Below are 22363 nucleotides of genomic sequence, written 5' to 3'. Positions count from 1 at the left end.
CCTCCTCTTCTCTTCCCTTCCTTCTCCCTTTCTTCCTATCCCTCTCTTTCCTTCCTCTTCCTCAGCTGAAACCTAGCAGGATATCTTGGGGTTTACATACTAGATTTCTTTCTTAAAGATCAGCCCTGAGGCAGGTAGGTGGCACAATGGATAGAGCACTGGTCCTGGAGTCAGGAGAACCTGAGTTTAAATCTGGCCTCAGACATGTAACATTCACTAGCTGTGTGACTCTGGGCAAGTCACTTAACCACACTTATCTCACACAAAAAAAAGTCCAGCCCTCAAATCAAATTCACTCTGGCTCTCATTGATTGGTCAGCAATAAGTTTCAGCCCAAGCCCCACGTAATGGTCACTGTTTGGGCCCCATATTATAGGGCTCTCAAAAATAGTAATATAATTAGTAATTGTTTCTGTTTTGGCCAGAAACCCTGAGGGTCTTCCCCTCCCAGTCTGACCTTTTTTTTTTTTACTAGGTAAAAGAGGCCATTTCTTTGCCCATTTCTTAGCTAACCTTAATCACTGAATGGGCTTTGCCTCAGTAAAAGTGAGACCTATTAAAGACCTTAGCTTAAAAAGGCCAAGGTCTCCCACTGTATCCAGGGCCATCTCCAGTCTTCCTGATCTATATCTTGCCACTAGACCCAGATGGCTCTGGAGGAGAAAGTGAGGCTGGTGACCTTGCACACACAGCCCTGCCTCACTTAAATCCAGTTCACTTGCAAGTCATGGTGATAAGGATAGGATCTGAACTCCTAAAAGGAAAAAAATCATGTCTTTGGGATCTGGGTCCCAAAAAGGAAAATCTTTGGGCTTTCCCAAATCTCTGGCATTCTCCAGAGGCAATAATCCTATCAATTGGCCTTTCATTGTAGCTGTGCCCAGTCTCCCAATTCTGTTACCTGCCAATTGCCCTTGGCCACTTCCCACCCTTAATCCTATCTAGACACCATTCTCAACCTCCCAGTCACTCTCATCAAGATCCTCCCTAGAGCCCTCTCACAGTCTTTCTGTATGTAAGGTCCATCTTGTCTCAGTTAGGGTGTTCAGATTCCTTAAGAACCTAACCAATAGCTCACAAACCTTCACATTCCTTAAGAGTCTGGCCAATATGGCAGATCTTTAGTAAAGTTTGTCTTTGGCTGAAAGAAGGCCTGGGTAGAATTCATTTGGGAAGGATCCATTTGTTGTGATTCTGGGGTCTCAGCACCCCTAAACCTCTAGACCTCAACAATGGCATCACCTGGACTTCTTCTTCTGGGAGCCAAGATGGTGGAGTAAAAAGGTAGTCACTCTCACTGTCCCCTATCAACCTCTGAAAATCCAGAAAATGTCCCCACAAAAAAAAAATGCTGGAACAGATGAAAAAAAGACAGGTAACAGCAATGCAGCAGTCCAACAAACAGGTCTCCCAGTGCCTCAGCAAAAATAAGGAAAGCAGCACTGAAAAGGGCCCCAGACAGATAAGCACTCTGAAGCATTCATCTGAAAGGAGCTAAAGAAAGCAACCTAGAGTCTTCCTAAAGTCCCAGCCTTGCTGATTCCAACCCAACACCAGGTAAGCTGTCAGAACCCTACAGCCTCCAACTGTCAACCAGGAAGAGATCCTGAAAGCCAGGTGGTAGAGCAGACAAACACCAACACCTGGACCTCATAGTGCCTCGGTGTGGGTGAGGGAACCGGTGGAAACCAGCTCAGAAAACCACCAGGTGCCTCGGCACTCTACCACAAAGGAATCTCCCAGTGCATTAGCAAAAATGAGGGAAGCAACATTGCAAGTGGTCCCAGGCAGATAAACACCCTGCAGCACCCATCTAAAAGGAGCTGAAGAAAGCTAAAGGAAAGGAAAAGCAGGCAACCTAGAATTGCCTGAAAGTTCCAGCCTTGCTGATTCCAGCCCAACACGAGGTAAGCTGCCAAAACCCTACAGCCTCCAATTGCCAACATAAGAGGCCCCAGCACACAAAGCCAGTGACCAAGACCTAGGCTCCCAACACAAGAAGCTTGGGTCAGTGCCCTCTGCTCCCCAGCAGGAGAGCTCAATCTCTTTAAAGGCCAGGGAATAAAGAAACCATGAGTAAAAAGAAATGTACCATAGATTCATATTATGAGAAGAGTGAAGATCAAGACAGAAATTCTGAAGAGGACAACATTGTCAACAAACCCACATCTGCAACATCAAAAGGGAATATGAACTGGTCTGAAGCCCAAAAAGCCTTCTTAGAAGAGCTCAAGAAGGATTTTAAAAGTCTAATGAGAGAGGTAGAAGAGTCCTTAAAAAATACAATTGGCCAATTGGAAAAAAAGTACACTGAAGAAAACAAGTCCCTAAAAAACACAATTGGCAAACTGGAAAAAAGTACACTGAAGAAAAAAATCCCTTAAAAATACAATTGGCCAATTGAAGAAGGAAGTACAAAAACTAACAGAAGAAAACAATCTGTTAAAAACTAGAATTGGACAAATGGAAACCAGTGACTCTATGAGAGAGCAAGAATCAGTGAAACAGAAACAAAAAAAGGAAAAAACAGATGAAAACATTAAATACCTCATCAGTAAAACAACTGACCTGGAAAATCGATCCAGGAGAAACAATTTAAAAATCATTGGACTACCCGAAAATCATGATGAAAAAAAGAGCCTGGACAGTATCTTTCAGGAAATCATAAAGGAAAACTGCCCAGAAGTCCTAGAACCAGAAGTGAAAATAACCATAGAAAGAATACACCGCTCACCACCTGAAAGAGATTCCAAATTGACAATGCCAAGAAATATGATAGCAAAATTCCAAAATTACCAGATGAAAGAGAAGATGCTGCAAGCATCCAGAAAGAAACAATTTAAATATCATGGAACCACAGTCAGGATTACACAGGACCTTGCAGCTTCTACATTAAAAGACCACAGGGCATGGAACATGATATTCCATAAGGCAGAGGAGCTTGGATGACAGCCAAGGATCACCTACCCTGAAAAAATGAGCATGATTTTTCAAGGGGGGAGATGGATATTCAACAAAATAAGGGACTTCCAAACCTTCCTGATAAAAAGACCAGAGCTCAACAAAAAAATTGATCTTCAAATACAAGATTCAAGAGAGACATAAAAAGGTAAATGGGACAGAAAGATACAAAATGTTGTTAATAAGGGCGGACTGTTTACATCCCTACAAGGGAAGATGACACTTGCAACTCTTGAGAACTGTGTTGTTATTACACCATGTTAAAGGAGTATACATAAGGGGGGTGGATATTAGTTGACTTGGACATAATGATAAAAAAAATCTAATCAAATGGGTTAAATGGATCCAAGTAAGTGGATTAGTCTGATCTTAGAAAATGTACTGAGAAAGGAGGAAGCAGACAAGGGTAAATTACATTGTAGGAAAAGACAGAAAATCCTATTACAGCAGAGGGAAAGAAGGGAAGGGGGTGAGCACTGTTTGAACCTTACTCTCATCAGATTTGGCTCAAGAAGAGAATAACATAATCAGCTAGGTATAGAAATCTAACTTGCCCTATAGGCAGTAGGAGAGAAAAGGGGAAAGAAAAGGGAGGAGGGATAGAAGGGAGGGAAGAAGCAGTAAGGGTAAAGGGGAAGAAAAGGGAAAAGGATAATAGAAGGAGAAGAGACTGAAGGAGGCGCTAGTCAAAAGCAAAACACTATTGGGGGGGAAGGAGAAAGAGAAAGAAATGCATAAATGGGGGAAAAGAATGGAAAAAAACAGATAGTAGTCATAACTGTGAAAGTTGAGTCGCTATCTTTTTTTTTCTCTTCTGCTGAGTTTTGTTTCCTCTTTCTGATGGTTCCTCCAATTGGTTTTAATTTTTACTTACAGCTTCACTAATGTGAAACTATGTTTAATAGGAATGTAAATGTATAACCCGTATCAGATTGTGCGATGTCTTGGGGAGGGTGGTGGGGAGGAAGGGGGAGAAAAATTTTGAACTCAAAAGCATATGGAAGTGATTGTTGTTAAATCAAAATAAATTAATAAAAGGAAAAAAGGGGGGGGAAGGAAACAAAGAGTTTGAGAAACCAAAAAAAAAAAAAGCAATGGCATCACCTTCCTGATGTCATGTTCCTCTTCTGGAATGGAAAACAAACAACAACAAAAGAGCCATTAAACAAAACCAATAGAGTCCCTGTCCACAACATGCTTCCATTCAATTAAGGAAACAACATATATGATATATAAATATATGTGAAATAACTACAATGTAATTTGAGAGGCAGAGGAAGATTAACAGTTAGTAAGATAAGGAAAGCCCTCATATTTGAATGGCTTTTGAAGTGTGAAATCCCTAAAGATTTCAGTCCTAAGAAATGATCCCTGCCAACTGCTCACTTTCTCTCTATGATCATAAATACTGCTCCAGTACACGTTTTACCAGATTTTTTTCAGAGTTGCTAGAGCAGGAGGTAAATCAGCCAAATGGTGTAAACATAGGGAACTTAGATTTCAGGTACATGTGTGTCAAAGTCTCATAGGTTATCATTTTGCTCAAAATGAGTTGCATCATGATTTTCAGTATTCACAGAATAACTGGACCTCAAAAGTAGCTTAGCACATTTGTAAATGACATGAAAATTGGGAGGTTGGCTAACACAAAGAATAGTTTAGGATCCTAAAGGATCTAAACTGCTTAGAATGATACTAAAGGAACACACTTGGATTTAAAAAGTCAGCTTCACAAGACAAGATAAGAAATTTTATACCACACTTCATGTGAAAAAGATTCAGTGATTCTAGGGGCTGTCTAGTTCAACATAAGTCAACACTGTGACCTACCTTTAAAAAAATTGAAACAATTCTAGAATCTTTTCTATAAAAGTCATAACTGCAAGAATAAGAGGAGAGATGAGATTCGTGTTCTGCCATGCCCTGGTCAACTGTCATCTGGATCAGAGTTTTCAGTTCTGAGTGCTACCTAACAGTGATAGGCTAGAGTATATCCAAAAGAAGGCTGCCAAGATGGTGAAGAGACAAAAAACCGTGATATAAAAGGATCAGTTAAAAGAACTGCCATGTTTAGCCTGAAGGAAAGACTGAGGAGACTATGACAGTAGTCTTCATGTACTTGAATGAACATAATATGCAAGAAAAATTAGACAAGTTGTACTTAACTTGTCCACAGACGACTGAATTTGAAACAATGGGTGTTGCAGGGAAGCAGATTTTGACTGGATTTGAGGAAAAACTTTCTAATAATGCTAACCATCCAAAAGTGAAACGAGCTACCTGGGGAGATAATAGATACCCCAGGCATATATGTCTGTTATTTCTCTATGTGTCTTCTGTACCAAACACTTTTCTGAGAAATTCAATGAAAAGATTTATCCACTTCAACCATTTCTCGTCTTAACCCAGGTTTGTTCATTTTGTTGATACAGAAACTTTTCAATTTCATGCGAATGGATTAGATTAGGTACACTATATACAGAAGCAAATGAGCACAGCTAGCTAATGTTTGATAAACCCAAAGATCTCAGTTATTGAGGCAAGAAATCACTATTTGACAAAAACTACTGGAAGAACTAGAAAATAGTCTGGCAGAAACTAGGCATAGGTCAACATCTCACACTATATACCAAGAAAAACTCAAAATGAGTGTATCATTTAGAATTAAAGGGTTATATCATAAGCAAATTGGTGGAGCATAGAAAAAAATTACCTTTCAGATCAAGAATTCATTATGCCCAAAGGGCTACAAAAATGTGCATATCCTTTGATCCAGCAATAGCACTTCTAGGGCTGTATCCCAAAGAGATCATAAAAATAAGAAATCGACACACATGCACAAAAGTACTTATAGCAGCTCTTTATGTGGTGGGAAAGAATTGGAAATTGAGGGGATGCACATCAATTGGGGAATGACTGAACAAGTTTTGCTATATAAATGTAGTGGAATATTTTTGTGCTATATGAAATGATGAGCAAGCAGACTTCAGAAAAACCTGAAAAGACTTGTATGGACTGATGCTGAGTGAAGTGAGCAGAACCAGGAGAACATCATACACAGTAACAGCCATGTTGTGCAATAACTAACGTTGATAGACTTAGCTTTTCTCAGCAATGCAAGGATCTAAGACACCTCCAAAAGTCTCATGATGGAAAATACTATCCACATCCAAAGAAAGAACTATGGAGTTTGAATGCAGATGGAAGCACACTATTTGCTCTCTTTTTTTTTCTTCTGTTTTGTTTTGTTTCGTTTCTTCTACCTTGTGGTTACTCCTATTGATTTTAATTTTTCTTTACAACATGACTAATGTGAAAATATGTTTAATAGGAATGTATATGTAGAGCTTATATCAGATTGAACACTGTCTTAGGGAGGGAGGTGGGGTGGGAGGGGGAAAGAATTTGAAAATCAAAAGCTTATGGAAGTGTTTGTTGAAAACTAAAAATAAATAAATTAAATTAAAATTAAAAAAGATCAAGCATTCATGACCAAACAAAGATAGAGAGGATTGTGGAAGGTAACATGGATAATTTTGATTATATGAAATTAAGAAGTATTTGCACAAACAAAACCAATGCAGTCAAAATTAGGAAGAAAGGAAGAAACTGGTGGGAAAGTTTACAGCAAGATTCTCTAATAAAGGTTTCATTTCTCAAATTTACAGAGAAGTGAGTCAAATTTATAAAAATAAGTCATTTTGCAAGTGATAAATGGTCAAATTATATGAACAAGCAGTTTTCAGAAGAAAAAAAAATCAGAGCTATCAATGGTCATGTAAAAATTCTCTAATAATTAGGGACATAATAAAACTAATAATTAAAGAAATACAAATTAAAACCTCCTAAATACTACCACATGTCCATCAGATTGGTTAAGATGATAGAAAGGAAACATTACAAATGATATAGGCAATGTGGGGAAATAGTACACTGATGCCCTATGGTTAGAGCTGTTAATTAATCCAACCATTCTGGAGAACAATTTGGAACTATACCCAAAGGACTACAAAACCATGCACACCCTTTAACTTCACAATGCTACAGTAATTAGTTGTACCAAAAGAGACCAAAGAAAAAGGAAAATGACCCATATGTAGAAAAATATTAACAGCAGCTCTTTTTCTGAAAGCAAAGAATTGAAAAGTAAGGGGATACCCATCAATTGGAAAATGGCTGTAAAAGTTGTGGCATATTATTGTGATGGAACACTATTGTGCTATAAGAATTGAGAAGCGACATGGTTTCAGAAAAAAAAAAAAAAGGCTTACATGAACTGATGCAAAGTGGAGTGAGCAGAACCAGGAGAACCATATCTATAATGATGACAATATTGTCATGATAATCAACTGTGAAAGACTTAGCTACTTCGATCAATACAATGATCCACAACAATCCCAAAATGATGAAAAATGCTATCCACTTCCTGATGAAGTGATTGACTTCTGTATATAGTGCAATAGAATATAGCATATTGAAGAATATTTTTCCTCTTCATTTTTCTTGCATCTTTTTTTTATTTGCAACAAGGTGAAAGTGCACATTTGTTTTGCATGACTTCATATGTATAATTGGTTTCATATTTCTTGACGTCTCAAAGGGAAAGGGAGGGAGAGAATTTGGAACTGAAAATAAAAATTAAAAATAAAACAAAGCAAAACAAAAACACTACAAAAAAAAACAGTACAAAGTGTTATTATGTTTAATTTGTACTGTTTCAGGCCTGTTCTTCCACCATCATTTCTTCTATTTACATTCTGCTTTCATCCTTATCTTCTTTGAAAAGGAAAATCATTAATTTTCTTCCTATTATTCTTTTGTTATCATTGTAGCTTTTAAATACACCAGTCTCTTTTTATTTCTAGTTTTTCACTTATTTTTCTGGAATAATTTGTTACCCTTGCTCTCCTCAGAATCTGTCTTTATCTTTCTTGCACTTCTGTTCTCTGTGGTGTTTGCAAAGTAAATAGTGAGTAATGTTTAAACATAACAAATGTATTTCTAAATATCACCTCAATATGCAAAACTGAGCAATAAAAACCACAGTGCTGATGAGAAAATGGAGTTAGGATCACAACACTCAAAAACTTCATCACTGACACATGAAAAAGATTGTAAGCTAATAAAAATATCCTTTGATCCATCCACAGCACTTCTAGGGCTATATCCCAAAGAGATCACTTTTTTATACTTGGTAAATTATTAAGAAATTCATAAATATCACATTAAGTACTAACATATCTTCAGCTTCAGGCTGTTGCTCATCCTGGGCCCCAGGTTTCTGCAGGGCCAAGGCTGGCAAAATAGTGTAGCCAAAGGGTAAACTTGATGGGCCTCAACTCTAGAGCCCAGACTTTGGCCAATGTCGAATGTGGGTGAAGGGGTAGGAGATCAGCCCTCCACTGCCCATAGTTCTTACTGCACTGAAAGATATGCAATAAATATGATACTTTACTTTGAAAAAGACACAAATTCAGCTTGTAGATGTGGGCATCAGAACTGCAGCTGAGGAGTTATTGTGAAGTGGTAGAGTTTCTATATTGTCTTTGTTTTTCTCAGGAAAAAAAAATCATGTATGGAAATGCAAAATTCTAGTTATGATAAAATCAGCCCCCAATCTATAAATCATGTTGAAATAAATTTGCATTTTCAAAACCAGAATTATATCAGACTTAACTAATTTCTTGAGGATAATTTTTTTTTGTAGAAATGCTTCAAATGTTTCTCTTTTATTAAATGTTCGTCTTTTTTCATTGATGATCATGACTGGGTTTGCAGAGTATGTCACCTTGGATTGCATGTTGAGCTTCTTTGCTCCTTGCAAGACATTACTCCATTCCCTCCTGTGGTTTCCTTTTCAGTGCAGAATCATTTTTTTAGTTTCCACAGAGTCCAGGTTGGCAAAGGAGGGTCCTTGTGTTAAATGAGTGACTTCTGTGTGTTGAGCTGTGGGATTAGGGGTCTTGGCCATGGTGGAAGATGGAGGACAAGAGAAGGCGTTATAACGTAGGCCTAGTGGTCTTGAGACAACCATGACAGTTTCCCTTTAGGGGAGGCTGTAAGTTATAAAATCTATGCATGGAAACCATTGTTATTAAGCCTGGTGGTTTTGATACCCACTTCTATGAGCAAACTTCAAGTCTTTTTCAAGGCGCCATATTTATAGCACATATCTGATACAATAGGATCTGAGATGAAGTAAGTTAGTTTATCCCTCTGTTTTGAGACAGTCCTCAAGCATAAGGAAATCCCACCTGGAAGGCCATAGGATTCTTCTATTGACCCTCACTGTCTATAACTGGGATCACAATGCCAGGAGTTGAAACCGTCACCAGGTTAAGTCCTCATCCAAGTACCTGCTTTATATGTAAGAAAAGGCCCCTGGGACATCCAGAGATGTTGGGAAAATAATCTTTTCATGAGTTCAAGTGCTAAATAGCAATGTGAGTCAGTTCAATGCAAACCTTTATTGCAAGCAATGGGGAAAAGGTGAAGGAAGGAGTGAAAAAGAGGACCCAAAACATAACTCAGACATACACACTAACAAAGAGTATGAATCACAAAAGAGCCATGTTGTGTTGGGACCATGAAGATAAAGTGCCATTCAGCAGAACTTGGGTGCTCCAGAGATAAGGGGTGTCCCTGCTAGAAGGGAGAGTATGCCCCAAAGTGTTCTTTTCAGAAGGATGCTCTTATACTATCATTTTGTATGGTCTCCCTGGATCTGGTAAAATTGGGTATCAAAAGACAGAGCAAAATATTTGTGAGGAGTGGTTGATATCAGAAAGAAAAACAAGCCAGTGGTAGATATAATATTATTTGGGGGATCCAAGTGTATTAACCTTCAAAGCATGTTGTTGTCAGTGTTATTCCATGAGTACGTACCATAAGCTACAGATTCCTTAAGGGAGATTGTTTGACTACTATGCTGTCTTGGAGTGTTAAGCCTGTGATTTTTCTAGAGGTAAACTGTGATTCATTTGATTAGTACTTTATTTTCTGTGTTCATAACTTATGAACAGATTACTTGTATTATTTCTAGAATTACAGCGTTCAAATTTCTTACTTGTCTTCTAAGCCGTCTATGACTTCTAGATTGTCGCTACACAATCTGTCTTTGAGATCAATGTTTTGCTTGTATAAAGATCATGTACTCTTTTATTACTGCTTTTTTGCTTCTCCTCCTCTACATTATTCTTCATTTTTGTGTATTTGTATTTCCAATCTGCTGTTCTCACCTTTATTTCTAAGAAAAAACTCATTACTCTGCATTTTTCTACCCTGCCAATGATTTCTGCTCTGCAAGTCATCAGTTCTACTCTTACTCTTATTTCTCTTTCAATACAGAAAGGATCATTTTGTTTTGGTTCCATGCTTTCTTGCGGATCCCCAGGGTCTCTGTTTCATAGGATGTTGACTCATTTTCTTTTGTTTTGCAGTAGTTATCATTTGGTGTCTAGATTTCTTTTTATTATCTGGAGGCCATATTCCCTGCTCTGTTGGTTTATCTGCTTGTATTCAGTGTCTTTAACCAAGTATCGTTCCACCTTAGTCTTCAGTCATTTGTCTCTAAGGTTCACTTTCTTTTTTTTGATAGCCGATTACCCTCCCTGGGCTGGACTTTAAAGCTCTCTCACCCTCTTCTTCATTGGGGAATTCACTTTTCACCTGCCTCACTCCCTTCCCCAAATTACTTCTGGGGGTCTGAAACTGATCCCAGCTTGATACCCATTATGTCAGCTTCAAGACTGACAGAGCCCCATCCTCCCCCATGCACCCCCATCCACACATAAAAACACTGGTGCCCTGCCCCAATTACCTCTTTTCCTTTGGGTCTCTGGCTGAAAGCTGGTGCAGCTCTCTACCCTGGGTCCCCCAACAGAACAAGATTCTGCTTTTCCTATACCTCTCCCTCCTCCAATCCTAAAGTTCGGGGGCTGGAGTTGAGTTCTAGTCTTTGTTCCTGGGAATGGTGGCATGAGGGCAGGAGCAGGATGTGGTGCCAGAGACTTCAGCAAGAGCAGCAAAATTGCTGAATGAGTCCCAGAGCAAAAGCTTGTGGGTCCTCTTTTGTGGTCAAGTGGGGAGGAGGGGGTGCCGAGGAAGCCTATTAGGTATTGGAGATCAGGCTTCCCTGCTATTAATTCACCATAGTCTTATTAAACTTCATGGTTCCTTAGCATGCTGAGACACCTGCAATTACTTTTACCTGGTTTCATAATTCTTATTTGGGAGACTTTAGAGAGTTCATGAAGCCCAGAGAAGAACAGCCTTCTATTTCTTGGTCACGTGACCTTGTGATTCAAGGATTTTGTAAGGGACACTGCTATTCAGACATGAGGTCCACCTGGCTTCTAAGTTCCTTGCCGTTCTAAGATTCTACTACTTTGTGATTAAACTATCATCCACAGAATGAGTTCCAAACTCTTTAGCCTCATACCCACTATCTGAACCCAACATACATTTTCTATTTTCTTTCTTGTAACCCTTCCACATGTACCAAATAAATCACTATATGGACTTTCTTCTCCATTTAGTGAGACTCAGATGACTCCTGACTGCCCCCTGAATACATCTGGTATATTGCTACCTTCTTACTTTTGCTCATATTATAACTCTTTCCTGTTACTTTCTGCCCACCGACTTTTCCCGTCCCTTTAAGAACCATTTCTAGTCTCATCCTAGTAAAGATTTTCCTTGAGAGTAAGCATTGTTTCATTCTTTTTTGTATTTATGTCCCCAGCACCTAGCACAGTGCCAGACATATAGGAAGTTCTTAATAATGGATTGTTTATGGTTTGATTGATGGCTCTACCAAATCACAATGATCACTTCTTCTCAAAGCACCAGTGACCACTTGCTGGATGTACCACTCATTTGGCATTTGGTACTTGCTTTAGTCTCCTTGCCTGTAAGGCAGTGATCCTCTAGAAAGTGAGTATCAGGTCTTCTGTCTTAGTATTATGTCCCAAAAGCTCACACAAGCCTGAGTTCATAACAGAATGCTTGGAAATGTATATGGCACTGAAATGAGCTTTATCCATCTGAAGCAAACAGAACTGAGTGTGACTTGTATGGCCCAGGGTGTGACAGGGACTAAACAGAAAACTGTATTTTGGAGAAGCTCTTAAAAAGCTCCCAAAAGTTTTTTTTTCCTTTCCATTTTATTGTCTTTTAATTTCTCCGGGTTCTCCAGTGCCATCACACTGAAGATTCTTCTTTGCTGTCCCTCAATTTGCCAAAACCATTTTGTGGTTGTGGTGGTGGTCATGGTGGTGGTATTTGTGTTTGTGGTTGTTGTGGTGGTTGCCTGCTGTGGTGGTTGGTGGTGGTAGTTGGTGGTGGTTGGCGGTGGTTGGTGGTGGTTGGTGGTGGTTGGTGGTGGTGGTGGTTGTTGCTGCTATTGGTGGTGATGGTGTTGTCATTGTTCAATCTTTTCTGTTATGTCCCACTCTTCATGACCCCATTTGAGGTTTTCTTGGCAAAGATACCTTAGTAGTTTGCCTTTTCCTTCTCCAGCTCATTTTACAGATAAGGAAACTAAGGCGAACAGGGGTAAGTGACTTGCCCAGAGTCACACAGCTAGTAAGTGTGTGAGGCTAGATTTGAGGAAGATGAGTCTTTCTGACTCCAGGCCCAGCAAGCTATCTACTGCCCCACATAGCCACCCATTTTTGAGTTTTCAATCAACAAAAACCCTAAGCTCTTTCTGTGGAATTTACTTCTTTGCTGGACTTAGACTTCCACTGCTTCCAACATGATCTATGTCATCCATCCAGGCTAGTTACGTGAATGTTCTCCAAATATGCCATCTGTATTCTATCCTCTCTGATTTGTTACATTTCTTGGTCCACCTTCTTGAAATACCCTCACTCATCTTCCTCTCACACCAGGACTAAGGTTCCAATTTGACAGAGTGGCGAAAGTGGTCCCTGTGCTGGGATTTTGATGAGCCAGGAGTAACATAGACAGATACTTTTGTGAGGTAGGACAATGTTCAAACACAGAAAAGTCAGAAAAAGAAAATACAGATATTAATAGAGGCAGGAAGGTCAGTTTCAGAATCTAGTAGCTCAAGGGGTGAGAAATCAGGCTAGACGATCAGGAATTAGAAGCCTAGTCAAAGGATCTGTTAAACAAAGGGTCAGGAACCCATGAGGTCCAGGCATGCTATGGCATGCTATGGATAATGGTAATTACATTGTAAAAATTGTGCAGCCTCTGAAGAGAACTACATGGAAAAAGATAACACTCATAAGAATTAGAAAGTCCTGGTCTTACCTAAAATAGTCTCATTATATTGGAGTCATACCTCATAAATCAATCAACAAACAAGGGATTTGGTTGTAAAGGGCTTTAAGTGACAAATACAGTATTTTACATCTGATTCTGGAGATAATAGGAAGCCACTAGAGTTTACTGCTTAAGGGAAGATGAAGCAGTCAGAATTGTAATTTAAGAAAATCTCTTTGACAGTCAAGTGGGAACCGAATTAAAGTCAGGAGATATTTGAGGCAGAGAGACCAGTAAGAAGAGAAGAAATGATAGAAGGCTGACCCAGGAGTTAGAAAGACCTGAGCTCAATTGATAAACCCAAAGACCCCAGCTTCTGGGATAAGAACCCACTCTTTGAAAAAAACTGCTGGGAAAACTGGAAAAGAGTATGGCAGAAACTAGGCATAGACCCAAATCTCACACCATATACCAAAATAAAGTCAAAATGGGTTCATGACTTAGATATAAAGGCTGATACCATAAGTAAACTGGGAGAACAGGGAATAGTTTACCTATCAGATCTATGGAGAACAGAAGAATTCATGACCAAACAGGAGATAGAGAACATTATGAAAAGCAAAATGGATAATTTCGATTACATTAAATTGAAAAGGTTTTGCACAAACAAAGCCAATGCAACTAAGATTAGAAGGAAGGTAGAAAATTGGGAAAGAATTTTTTACAAACAGTCTCTCTGATAAAGCCCTCGTTTCTAAAATATGTAGAGAATTAAGACAAATTTATAAGAACACAAGCCATTCCCCAATTGATAAATGGTCAAAGGATATGAACAGACAGTTCTCAGATGAAGAAATTAAAGCCATCTATAGTCATATGAAAAAATGCTCCAAAACATTATTGATTACAGAAATGCAAATCAATACAACTCTGAGGTACCACATCACACCTATCAGATTGGCCAACATGACAAAACAAGAAAATGATAAATGTTGGAGAAGATGTGGGAAAATTGGAACACTAATACATTGCTGGTGGAGTTGTGAAATGATCCAACCATTTTGGAGAACAGTTTGGAACTATGCCCAAAGGGCTACAAAAATGTGCAGACCCTTTGATCCAGCAATAGCACTTCTAGGGCTATATCCCAAAGAGATCAAACAAATGGGAAAAGGACCCACATGTACAAAAATATTCATAGCAGCTCTTTTTGTGGTGGCAAAGAGTTGGAAATTGAGAGGATGCCCATCAATTGGGGAATGGCTGAGCAAGTTGTGGTATATGAATGTGATGAATACTACTGTGCTATAAGAAATGATGAACAGACTGACTTCAGAAAAACCTTGAAAGACTTATATGGTCTGATGCTGAGTGAAGTGAGCAGAACCAAGAGGACTTTGTACACAATAACAGCCACGTTATACAATGACTCAGATTGTTAAACTGAACCCTTCTCAGCATTACGAGGATCTAAGACATCTCCAGAGGCCTCGGGATGGAAAATGCTGTCCACATCCAAAGAAAGAGCTATGGAAGTCGAATTGCTATAACTTATTTTTACCTTCTGTTGAGTTTTGCTTCATCTTTCTGATGGTTCCTCCTATTGGTTTTAATTCTTACTTACAACTTCACTAATGTGAAAATATGTTTAATAGGAATGTAAATGTAAAGCCTATATCAGATTGTGCACCGTCTTGGGGAGGGTGGGGGGAGGAAGGGGGAGAAAAACTTTCAGTTCAAAAGAATATGGAAGTGATTGCTGATAAATCAAAATAAATTAATAAAATTTTTTAAAAAAAGACCTGAGCTCAGATCTGATCTCAGATACTTACTAGCTATGTGACCTTGGGAAAGTCACTTAACCTCTACCTGCCTCAGTTTCTTCAATGTAATATGGGGGTAAAAATAGCATCTGCCTCACAGAATTGTTGTGAGGATCAAATGAGGTAAAATTTGTAAAGCACTTGGCACAGTTGCTAGCACATAGTAGCGCATAATAAATGCTGGTTTCCTCCTAGGGAAACTACTAGGTTGTTGGTTCTATGGATAGAGGGAAAGGGACACATATGAAAAGTGCTGTGAAGGTTGAAACAAGATTTGGCAAAGGATTGGATATGAGGTGTGAGTAAAAGTGAAAAGTCAAGGATAATACTGAGGTGGCCAACCTCAGACAGTTCGGTGAATATGGCTCTAGACTTGGAGTAAGAAAGATGTGAGTTCAAATCTAGCCCCAGACCCTTACTGTGTAACCCTGAAGTCACTAAATGGTCACAGTCTGTCTCAGTTTTCTTAACTGTAAAATAGGGAAAATAAATTGTACCTATGTCCCAGAGCTGTTGTAAGGATCAAATAAGATTTTATTTGAAAATCACTTAGCAAAAATCCTGGTTTCTAGTAGACATTTAAATAAGTGTGGATTTTGTACCTTCTTTCCTAGGAACGTAGAGGTACTCTCAATAGTAATAAGGAAATTCAGAAAGGCAAGGGTTTGAGGGTAAAGATAATTAGTTCAGTTTTGGATATGGTGGGTTTGAAATGCTTCAGGAAAACCTGTTGACATATCTAAAAGTTGGTTGATGATGAGTGACTAGAGTTTGGGAGAAGGTTAAGACATACGGACCTGGGAACCATCTGTATAGAGATAACTGAATCCACAGGAACTGATGAAAGTACCAACAGAGTTCACTCATAGAGAAAGCAGAGAAGAAGACCGAGGAGAGTAGATGGTGGAGAGGAGAGACTTCCTCCCAGATCATCCATTTAAGAAGGGCATACAGGTCAGCCACTTCTTCATTTCCCACCTGGATATACTCTTCTAAACTGCATCATGTCCCCTAAGAATGTCATCTTCCTGCAGGGTCACATTAATCCTGAAACTCAGAGTGCCTCATCAGTACCCTCCTGCACATAGCTCTACTCCCTTCCTCTGATTAGAGAAGATGAAGGGTTAAGAACAGAGAGCTCCTCCATTTAAGGAAGGTGATCAGACTAACCATCTCTTCATTACCAACCTATCTGCCTCCTCTGGACTCCAATTTGCCTCCACTCTGGAGTATCCTCACCTCCTTTTCAGCTTCTTTTTATCTGCTGTCTTCTCCCATCAGTTGTGAGTTGTGAGCTCCTGGAGGGCAGGGATGTGTTTTGCCTTTCTTTGTATCCTTAGTACTTAGCACAATGCCAAACCCATAGTAGGCACTTAATAAATGCTTGTTGACTGACTGACTGACAAAGCCTTTGGAGTCATTTGGGTTTTAGTGGGAATGACACGGGTGAAGATCCAGCCCAGGATACTGAGAAGTAGTAGTCAGAAATGCAAGAGGCAAATCAGAAGACAACAGAATCATGCAAAGCTTAAGAGGAGAAAGAATCCAGGAAGAGATGGTGATCAACATTATCAAAGGCCACAGAGTGGTCAAGAAGGATGAGGATGAAGAAAATGGCATTAGACTTGGCAATTGAGAGATCATTGATAAGTTTGAGGAGAGTACTTTCAGTTGGATGAGTTTGGGAGCCATATTGGGAGGATTTAGAACCCAGTGAAAAGAGATGAGGTGAATATATTGATCAGTTCAGTACAAAATACAAGTGGCTCAATTGTTTAAAAAATGCTTTCTAACTGGAGAAGAAGTTTCTGGAAGAGCAGTATTGCACCCAGAACAAGTGCCCAGGGTAAATGGCACAAAATGCATTCTCAAATCAAGCTTGGAAGAAAATTCAGGGAGGAGGAATCAGACGGAAACTTTGAGACACTGTGAGGAGCTTTCCTGCAAGTGGGGAAGCAGGGAAGACAAGAGGAAATACACCTTCTAGCAGCTTACTATTTTGAAAATTAATGCTTGTAAATTTATTGTAAAACTTAGCCCATCCTCCAGTGGTAAGGGATTTAAATGTTCAATTTTGGTGTTCTGGAATACTAACTCAGTTGCTCTACTTATAATCTTTGGACTGTCCTAATATTAACTTTTCATCCAGCTGTTTTGGAATATATAGAATTTTTTAATACATCCTATAGAAACCATAAGTCTCTCAACCTTTGGAACAAGGTCCTTGGCCTCCTAGGCAAGTGTACTTGATCTAGTTGCCACCCACTTCTTATTCATTTCCCAAAAAAAAAAAAAACCCTCAAAAGAAACAGAGAGACTGAGCCAAAAGTGATTGCTTCACACATTTATTAGCACTGGAAAGAAAATGTTAGAAACTATAAGGGGCAGCTAAAGAGAGGAGCCAGATATAGGGACCTGTTGGTCATCTGAGGAGATGGTGGGGATTTTCTGGATACCATAATTCTGAGGTTGATGGGAATTGTCTTCTCCTAGAGAACATCAAAGGCAAAGTCAGTAATGAGTCCTAGGGATTACATAAGGAAGCTGTCATTTCATGACAGCTTCCCATGAGCTAGCAGGGCCCAGTCCTAGGGTGCAAGAGGTTCAGAAAAGGCATACTATACACTAGCATAGAAATTCAAGGGAAGGCTGAAGTCTATTTGAAACATGTTTTTTTAAAAGGCCATCCATCCATCTGGCATGATTTGGAAGTTCACCTACCTATGACTAAGCTGAACCAAGTGGACACTTAAAACCCAGCTAATGTTTAGGATTTTTGATTATTCTGGAAGATGCTCTAGAAGTCTTTAAAGAGTACTTACCTTAAGCATCTTCCGGGATGCAGGCCTCTGCAGAGACAAAGACACATGTGAATATGATTATTTGCCAAAAGTACTTCCGAGCACAAATCTCCCAAGCTGGACAATGGTTTAAGCAATTAGGTATGGTCTGCTAAGAAGTTAGTTTAAAACAGTTTCTAAGGTGAGAAAACAACTGGAATGGAGGGGGAAGGGATAGGAGTACACGACAGAGGATAAAGAGACAGGCAGAGTGGAACCAAAACTTCATTATTGTTACCTTCTTGCTTAGGAGAGATGATTCTTTTTTCATTAAATCCTTTCTGTTGGATGAATTCCTGATATTCCTTCAAAACTTCAGAGTCCACTTCTGTGCTTGCCCCTACAGAGAGAGAATAAGCTGTTAGTTGCCACTAGACCCTTCTCTGATCCTTTTTTCTATAATAGCCACCCTCTATCGTGAAAGTCTCTGGGTTTTGCACCCTAGTGAGTTGAATTGACAGCATGAAGAAACAGCAGGAAAGAATTTAGGGGAGATTGGAAAATTTAGCACTCTTTATCTTCTGCCAACAAATTCCCTACCTCAACTGCTCCCCAAATCACTGTCTTTACAGAAAACTCATATAAATCTCTCACACTCACACTAAACAAAATTATTCCTAATGCCCTAAAATCTCCAGAAAAATGGTGGAGGAAAGGGGTAAGGAATGATGACACATGCATGTTTGCCTTCTCCCTCCTTCTCCTACTTTGTTCAAAGCAGGATTTCCCTCATATTGTCTCATTAAGGACTAATTGAGTTAGTACCTGCAACTAGAAAAGTCATTACTTAATAAGACCTATGTTACCATCAAACATGCAGCTGACAAGACCTTCCAGGTAATTCGTGGAATCCACTAACCTCTTTACTGGATTTTGATTTGCATCAAGTTCAGAATGAATGGAGACAAGAGAAATTTCCCCCCACTCCCTCTCTGGAGGAATCCAAGTGGGCAGGTTCCAATAGCTGCCCTGAATATTGACACTGTTATCTTGCTGGGATTTACTTACCCAAAAGTTTGGCCAATTTGACTTGTTTGCCCCTGAACTCTCCTTCACTATAGAGAATCCAACTATTCGGATCGGAGGTCTTGGTTACATACACATGGCGTTTGCCCTTATCTGTGGAGAAGTGGTGGGACATATACTTTTAGCATCCTTAATCCTCTTAGAAAATATCTTTTGGGAAGAGGCTGGGGCAAGCTTTAGATTCAGTGTTCCTGGTAAATAGCTGGCATGCAGGAATCACAGAAGAGAGTTGTATGACCTGGTCCCCTGACCAGAACAGCTTCCCCTTCAACCTCATATAGTACTTTGTTTTGTACCTTGCTAATGAACTTATCATGTAATATTGTCTGTTATAAGACTACAGGATTGAATGACTTTGAATTTTCAAGGACCTTAAGAACATTTAGTCTTAGCTCTTCATGTTACAGATGAGGAAACAGAAGCTTAATAAGGTTAATTAATAGTGTCAGAGATGACATGTGGTATAATAGATGGGGACCTAAACTTGGTGTAAGGTGGATCCGAGTTCAAGACCTTGCTCTCGCACAGAGTGACTCACTTAACCTCTCAGGGACCCAGGCAACTCTCTAAGACTGTCAATTAGAGAGCAGTTGCTAATCTGCTTTGAAATGGAGAGTTCACTCACTGGGAGGGAGTTCCCAATATCAATTTAATCATAGGTCAAGTCCAAGGTGTGTGTGCCTTGAGCAGGAGTGATGTTTTACTTGAATTTTACCCCCAACTCACTGAACAGCATGATTCTCTAAATATTAGAGCTAATTAATACATCTTGGTTAAATGAGTGAATAAGGGCAACGCCAGATCTCTAGGACATGTTTCATTGACCTACTCTGACCAGTATATAAATGGATCCATCTATCTCCACTCTCAACACAATTTTGAGACAGTTTAATTTTATTCTTAGTGTCTCTCCTACCCTCCATATGCCTCTAATTCCAGGGTTCCAAACACACATCTATGTTTTGGTACCCCACCTTTGCACATCACCCTGAATAGTACTCCCCATGTTCTTGGTATTAGAATGTGAATGTACACTTTTGTCTCCTACATTTCCTGAATTAGACATGTGAATCCTCAGAATAGCTTCCATGAGATAATGCCTTTACCAAGGAAATATCTCATGGCAAAAATTTCAGAGCCAGGACCTCAACAGGAATAAAGAGGCTAAGTATGTGTTCTTGTGGTTTCCCAATGCAAACCATAAGAGCGAAGAGCGGCTGTCTAGCCTGCCTTTGCCACCCTAAGCTAAATTGGGCCCAGTGATATAGTCAATCATGTCTTCAGGAAGATAGACCCACTGATTAATTCAGTCCATGTCATGGAAAAAAGCTGCCCAAGTCACTGTGTGTTGTCAAATAGGCTCGGCCTTTGGACTCTAGGGCTACAGAGAGGTACTAAGTTCAAATAATCTCTGAGACCTGGCCTCAGGCTGTTTCCTTATTAGAGTCCCTTTAATGTGGCATGTTTGAGTCACTTACCCATGGTGAATTCATAGGGATTGTCTGTTTTCTCTAATTTTGCTTTAATCTCTTTGCACTTGCCATTTTTCCTGAAAAACAGAACACATATGAATAGTTTTGCTGGAGATGAGAAGTAATGTCATCAAAAATCTTAAAAGGTGGTTTGATTCCCTTGCTCCTGACCCAGTTCTCAACTAAGGAAAGTACAGCTGAAGCAGATCAGTATTCATGTCTGTACTCTATTTCCACTCATAAAGAACTGTATGATTTCCCATGCATCTTTCAATCATCAAATATTCTGGAGGTCAAGCTATATAGGGGAACCATAGAACACCATGATCTCTAAGGAATCAAAATCACAGGTGACCCTAAGGGAAATGGCAAGAGATATATGATATGAGTAGGCTGAAATGTATAACCTATGATGATAACTTGTGTCATGAATGCTATGGGATGGAGGAATCAACAGGGGAAATGAGGAAAGTAAGAGGAGGCCTAAGCCTATCTAATCAGCAGTTAGACAATGACTCAGAAAGTCAGCCAATGAGTGCTAAGTAAGCATTTCACCCATTGATGGCAAAAAATAAAATAAAATAAAATAAACCTAATCTTCATATTCATATATGAAAAAGTAACTACTAAGTATGGTCAGGTTAGGTGAGCAGAGAACATAGAATTATCAACTCTAGTTATGGTCCTGAAGACTACTTACCTGGTGGTAAATGAGGCCTCTACATTACCATCATCAAGAAGGGAGATGGTAATGGGTGAGAGGGATTTAGGCCTCTTCTCCTCAGGAATGTCCGTGTCTGCCACAATAGCATGTATATAGAATGTGCCCTAGAGAGAATCAGAATTTGTAGCCAGGGCTTGAAGAAGGAAAAATCAGGGAGGCAGGTTTCTCCCCTCCACAAACTTTCTCAGCTAAGTTCTTCTATACTTTGTCACCTCTTTGATCATAACCCTAACTGAAACAAAAATTGGCTGAGCCTTTACCTCAGGAGTCATGATGGACCTAGTGGCAGAATAATCAAATGAGAAGTTGTTAGGAAGAGGGCAGGACTTCAGCTGAACTAGTCTTGAGAACTCAAACCTGTAAAGTTGCCCAAAATGTTCTATGTCCAAATTTGAAGCAGAGAGCTTCAAATTCAATTCAAATTTGAAGCTTTGAACCCACAAACTAAATCCCTGTTGACAGTGACATTGAATCCTTTGAGACCTAATACCACTTTGAAGTGTGACTTGTTTGGAATGTTTGTTGGTAGGGATAGAAATTAACTGGGTCATATCCCCCATTTCCAGTTCACTCTGGACAGAGTAAATGAAATCAAAAGCAAAAGAAGAATAAAATCCTTGATCTAGCATCTACTTCCTACATAGACTCAATTCAATATTTTCTAGTTGAGTCCATAGCTCTAAAGTTGCTACCTCTTGTAGAATGGGATCTCACAGCTCCGGATCCTCCTGAGAAGAATCTGGTAGGATCCTAATTTTGAAATGACAGCCTCTTACTAGCATACATGCCTCCCTCCAATCTACAAGACCTCCCAATGCAGCCTTACCCCCAATGCTTCTCCAGAAGATGCCGATTCTTCAGCTTGAAGGATGGAGAACAGGCTTAGTGCTATGGTTAGGAAAAGGACCTTCATCCTGACAGACTTTCACAGGGCCTTCCCTTCAATCAGTCACCCAGTGAAGCTGGTTAGAATGTGTGTGCTCCTCTCCTAAAAACTTCCTCTCTATATATCCTGAGATCAGTGTGACACTGAAAACTGATCTCTCTTTTACACAATGCTTGTCATACGATGGGGCAATGGGGATAAAGGGAGAGGTTAAAATGGCATATTATTATTTTTGGAATCATCACACCTTTTTGATTTTTCAATGACTATTCATTAAAATTCATCCAAAGAATCAACAAGACCTATTATTTTGAGTGTCTGCATCTTCCAGGATGGTGAAGAGACTCAGAACCATAACATATAAGGATCAGTTATAAGAGGTCACCATGTTTAGCCTA

At 39.4% G+C, this 22363-nt stretch overlaps 1 protein-coding gene across 1 annotated transcript; it reads right to left on the bottom strand.

Moving 5' to 3' along the window:
* Positions 1-17383: 17383 nt before the first annotated feature.
* On the bottom strand, positions 17384-21992 carry LOC110205110 (late lactation protein B-like). Its single transcript, XM_020981402.2, has 7 exons — positions 21906-21992; positions 21056-21183; positions 20362-20432; positions 18866-18976; positions 18096-18197; positions 17840-17866; positions 17384-17506 (listed from the first exon to the last, which is right to left on the bottom strand). The coding sequence occupies exons 1-6, from the start codon at positions 21990-21992 to the stop codon at positions 17841-17843; spliced, it is 525 nt and encodes a 174-aa protein (XP_020837061.1). The 3' UTR covers positions 17384-17506; position 17840.
* Between the last annotated feature and the right edge of the window lie 371 nt (positions 21993-22363).

The sequence above is a fragment of the Phascolarctos cinereus genome, unplaced genomic scaffold (genome assembly GCF_003287225.1).
Source record: "Phascolarctos cinereus isolate Bilbo 61053 unplaced genomic scaffold, phaCin_HiC Scaffold_2;HRSCAF=192, whole genome shotgun sequence".
Taxonomy (NCBI): domain Eukaryota; kingdom Metazoa; phylum Chordata; class Mammalia; order Diprotodontia; family Phascolarctidae; genus Phascolarctos; species Phascolarctos cinereus.
The sequence above is the reverse complement of the archived record's forward strand: the minus strand, read 5'-3'. Positions and strand labels throughout refer to the sequence as shown.

Coding starts and splice junctions, on each gene's coding strand:
- LOC110205110 (XM_020981402.2), bottom strand. CDS start 21,992: ATGAAGGTCCTTTTCCTAACCATAGCACTAAGCCTGTTCTCCATCCTT. Junction 20,433..21,055: donor GAGGCCTCATTTACCACCAG/GTAAGTAGTCTT, acceptor TCTGTTTTTCAG/GAAAAATGGCAAGTGCAAAG. Junction 18,198..18,865: donor CAAATTGGCCAAACTTTTGG/GTAAGTAAATCC, acceptor CTCTCTCTGTAG/GGGCAAGCACAGAAGTGGAC.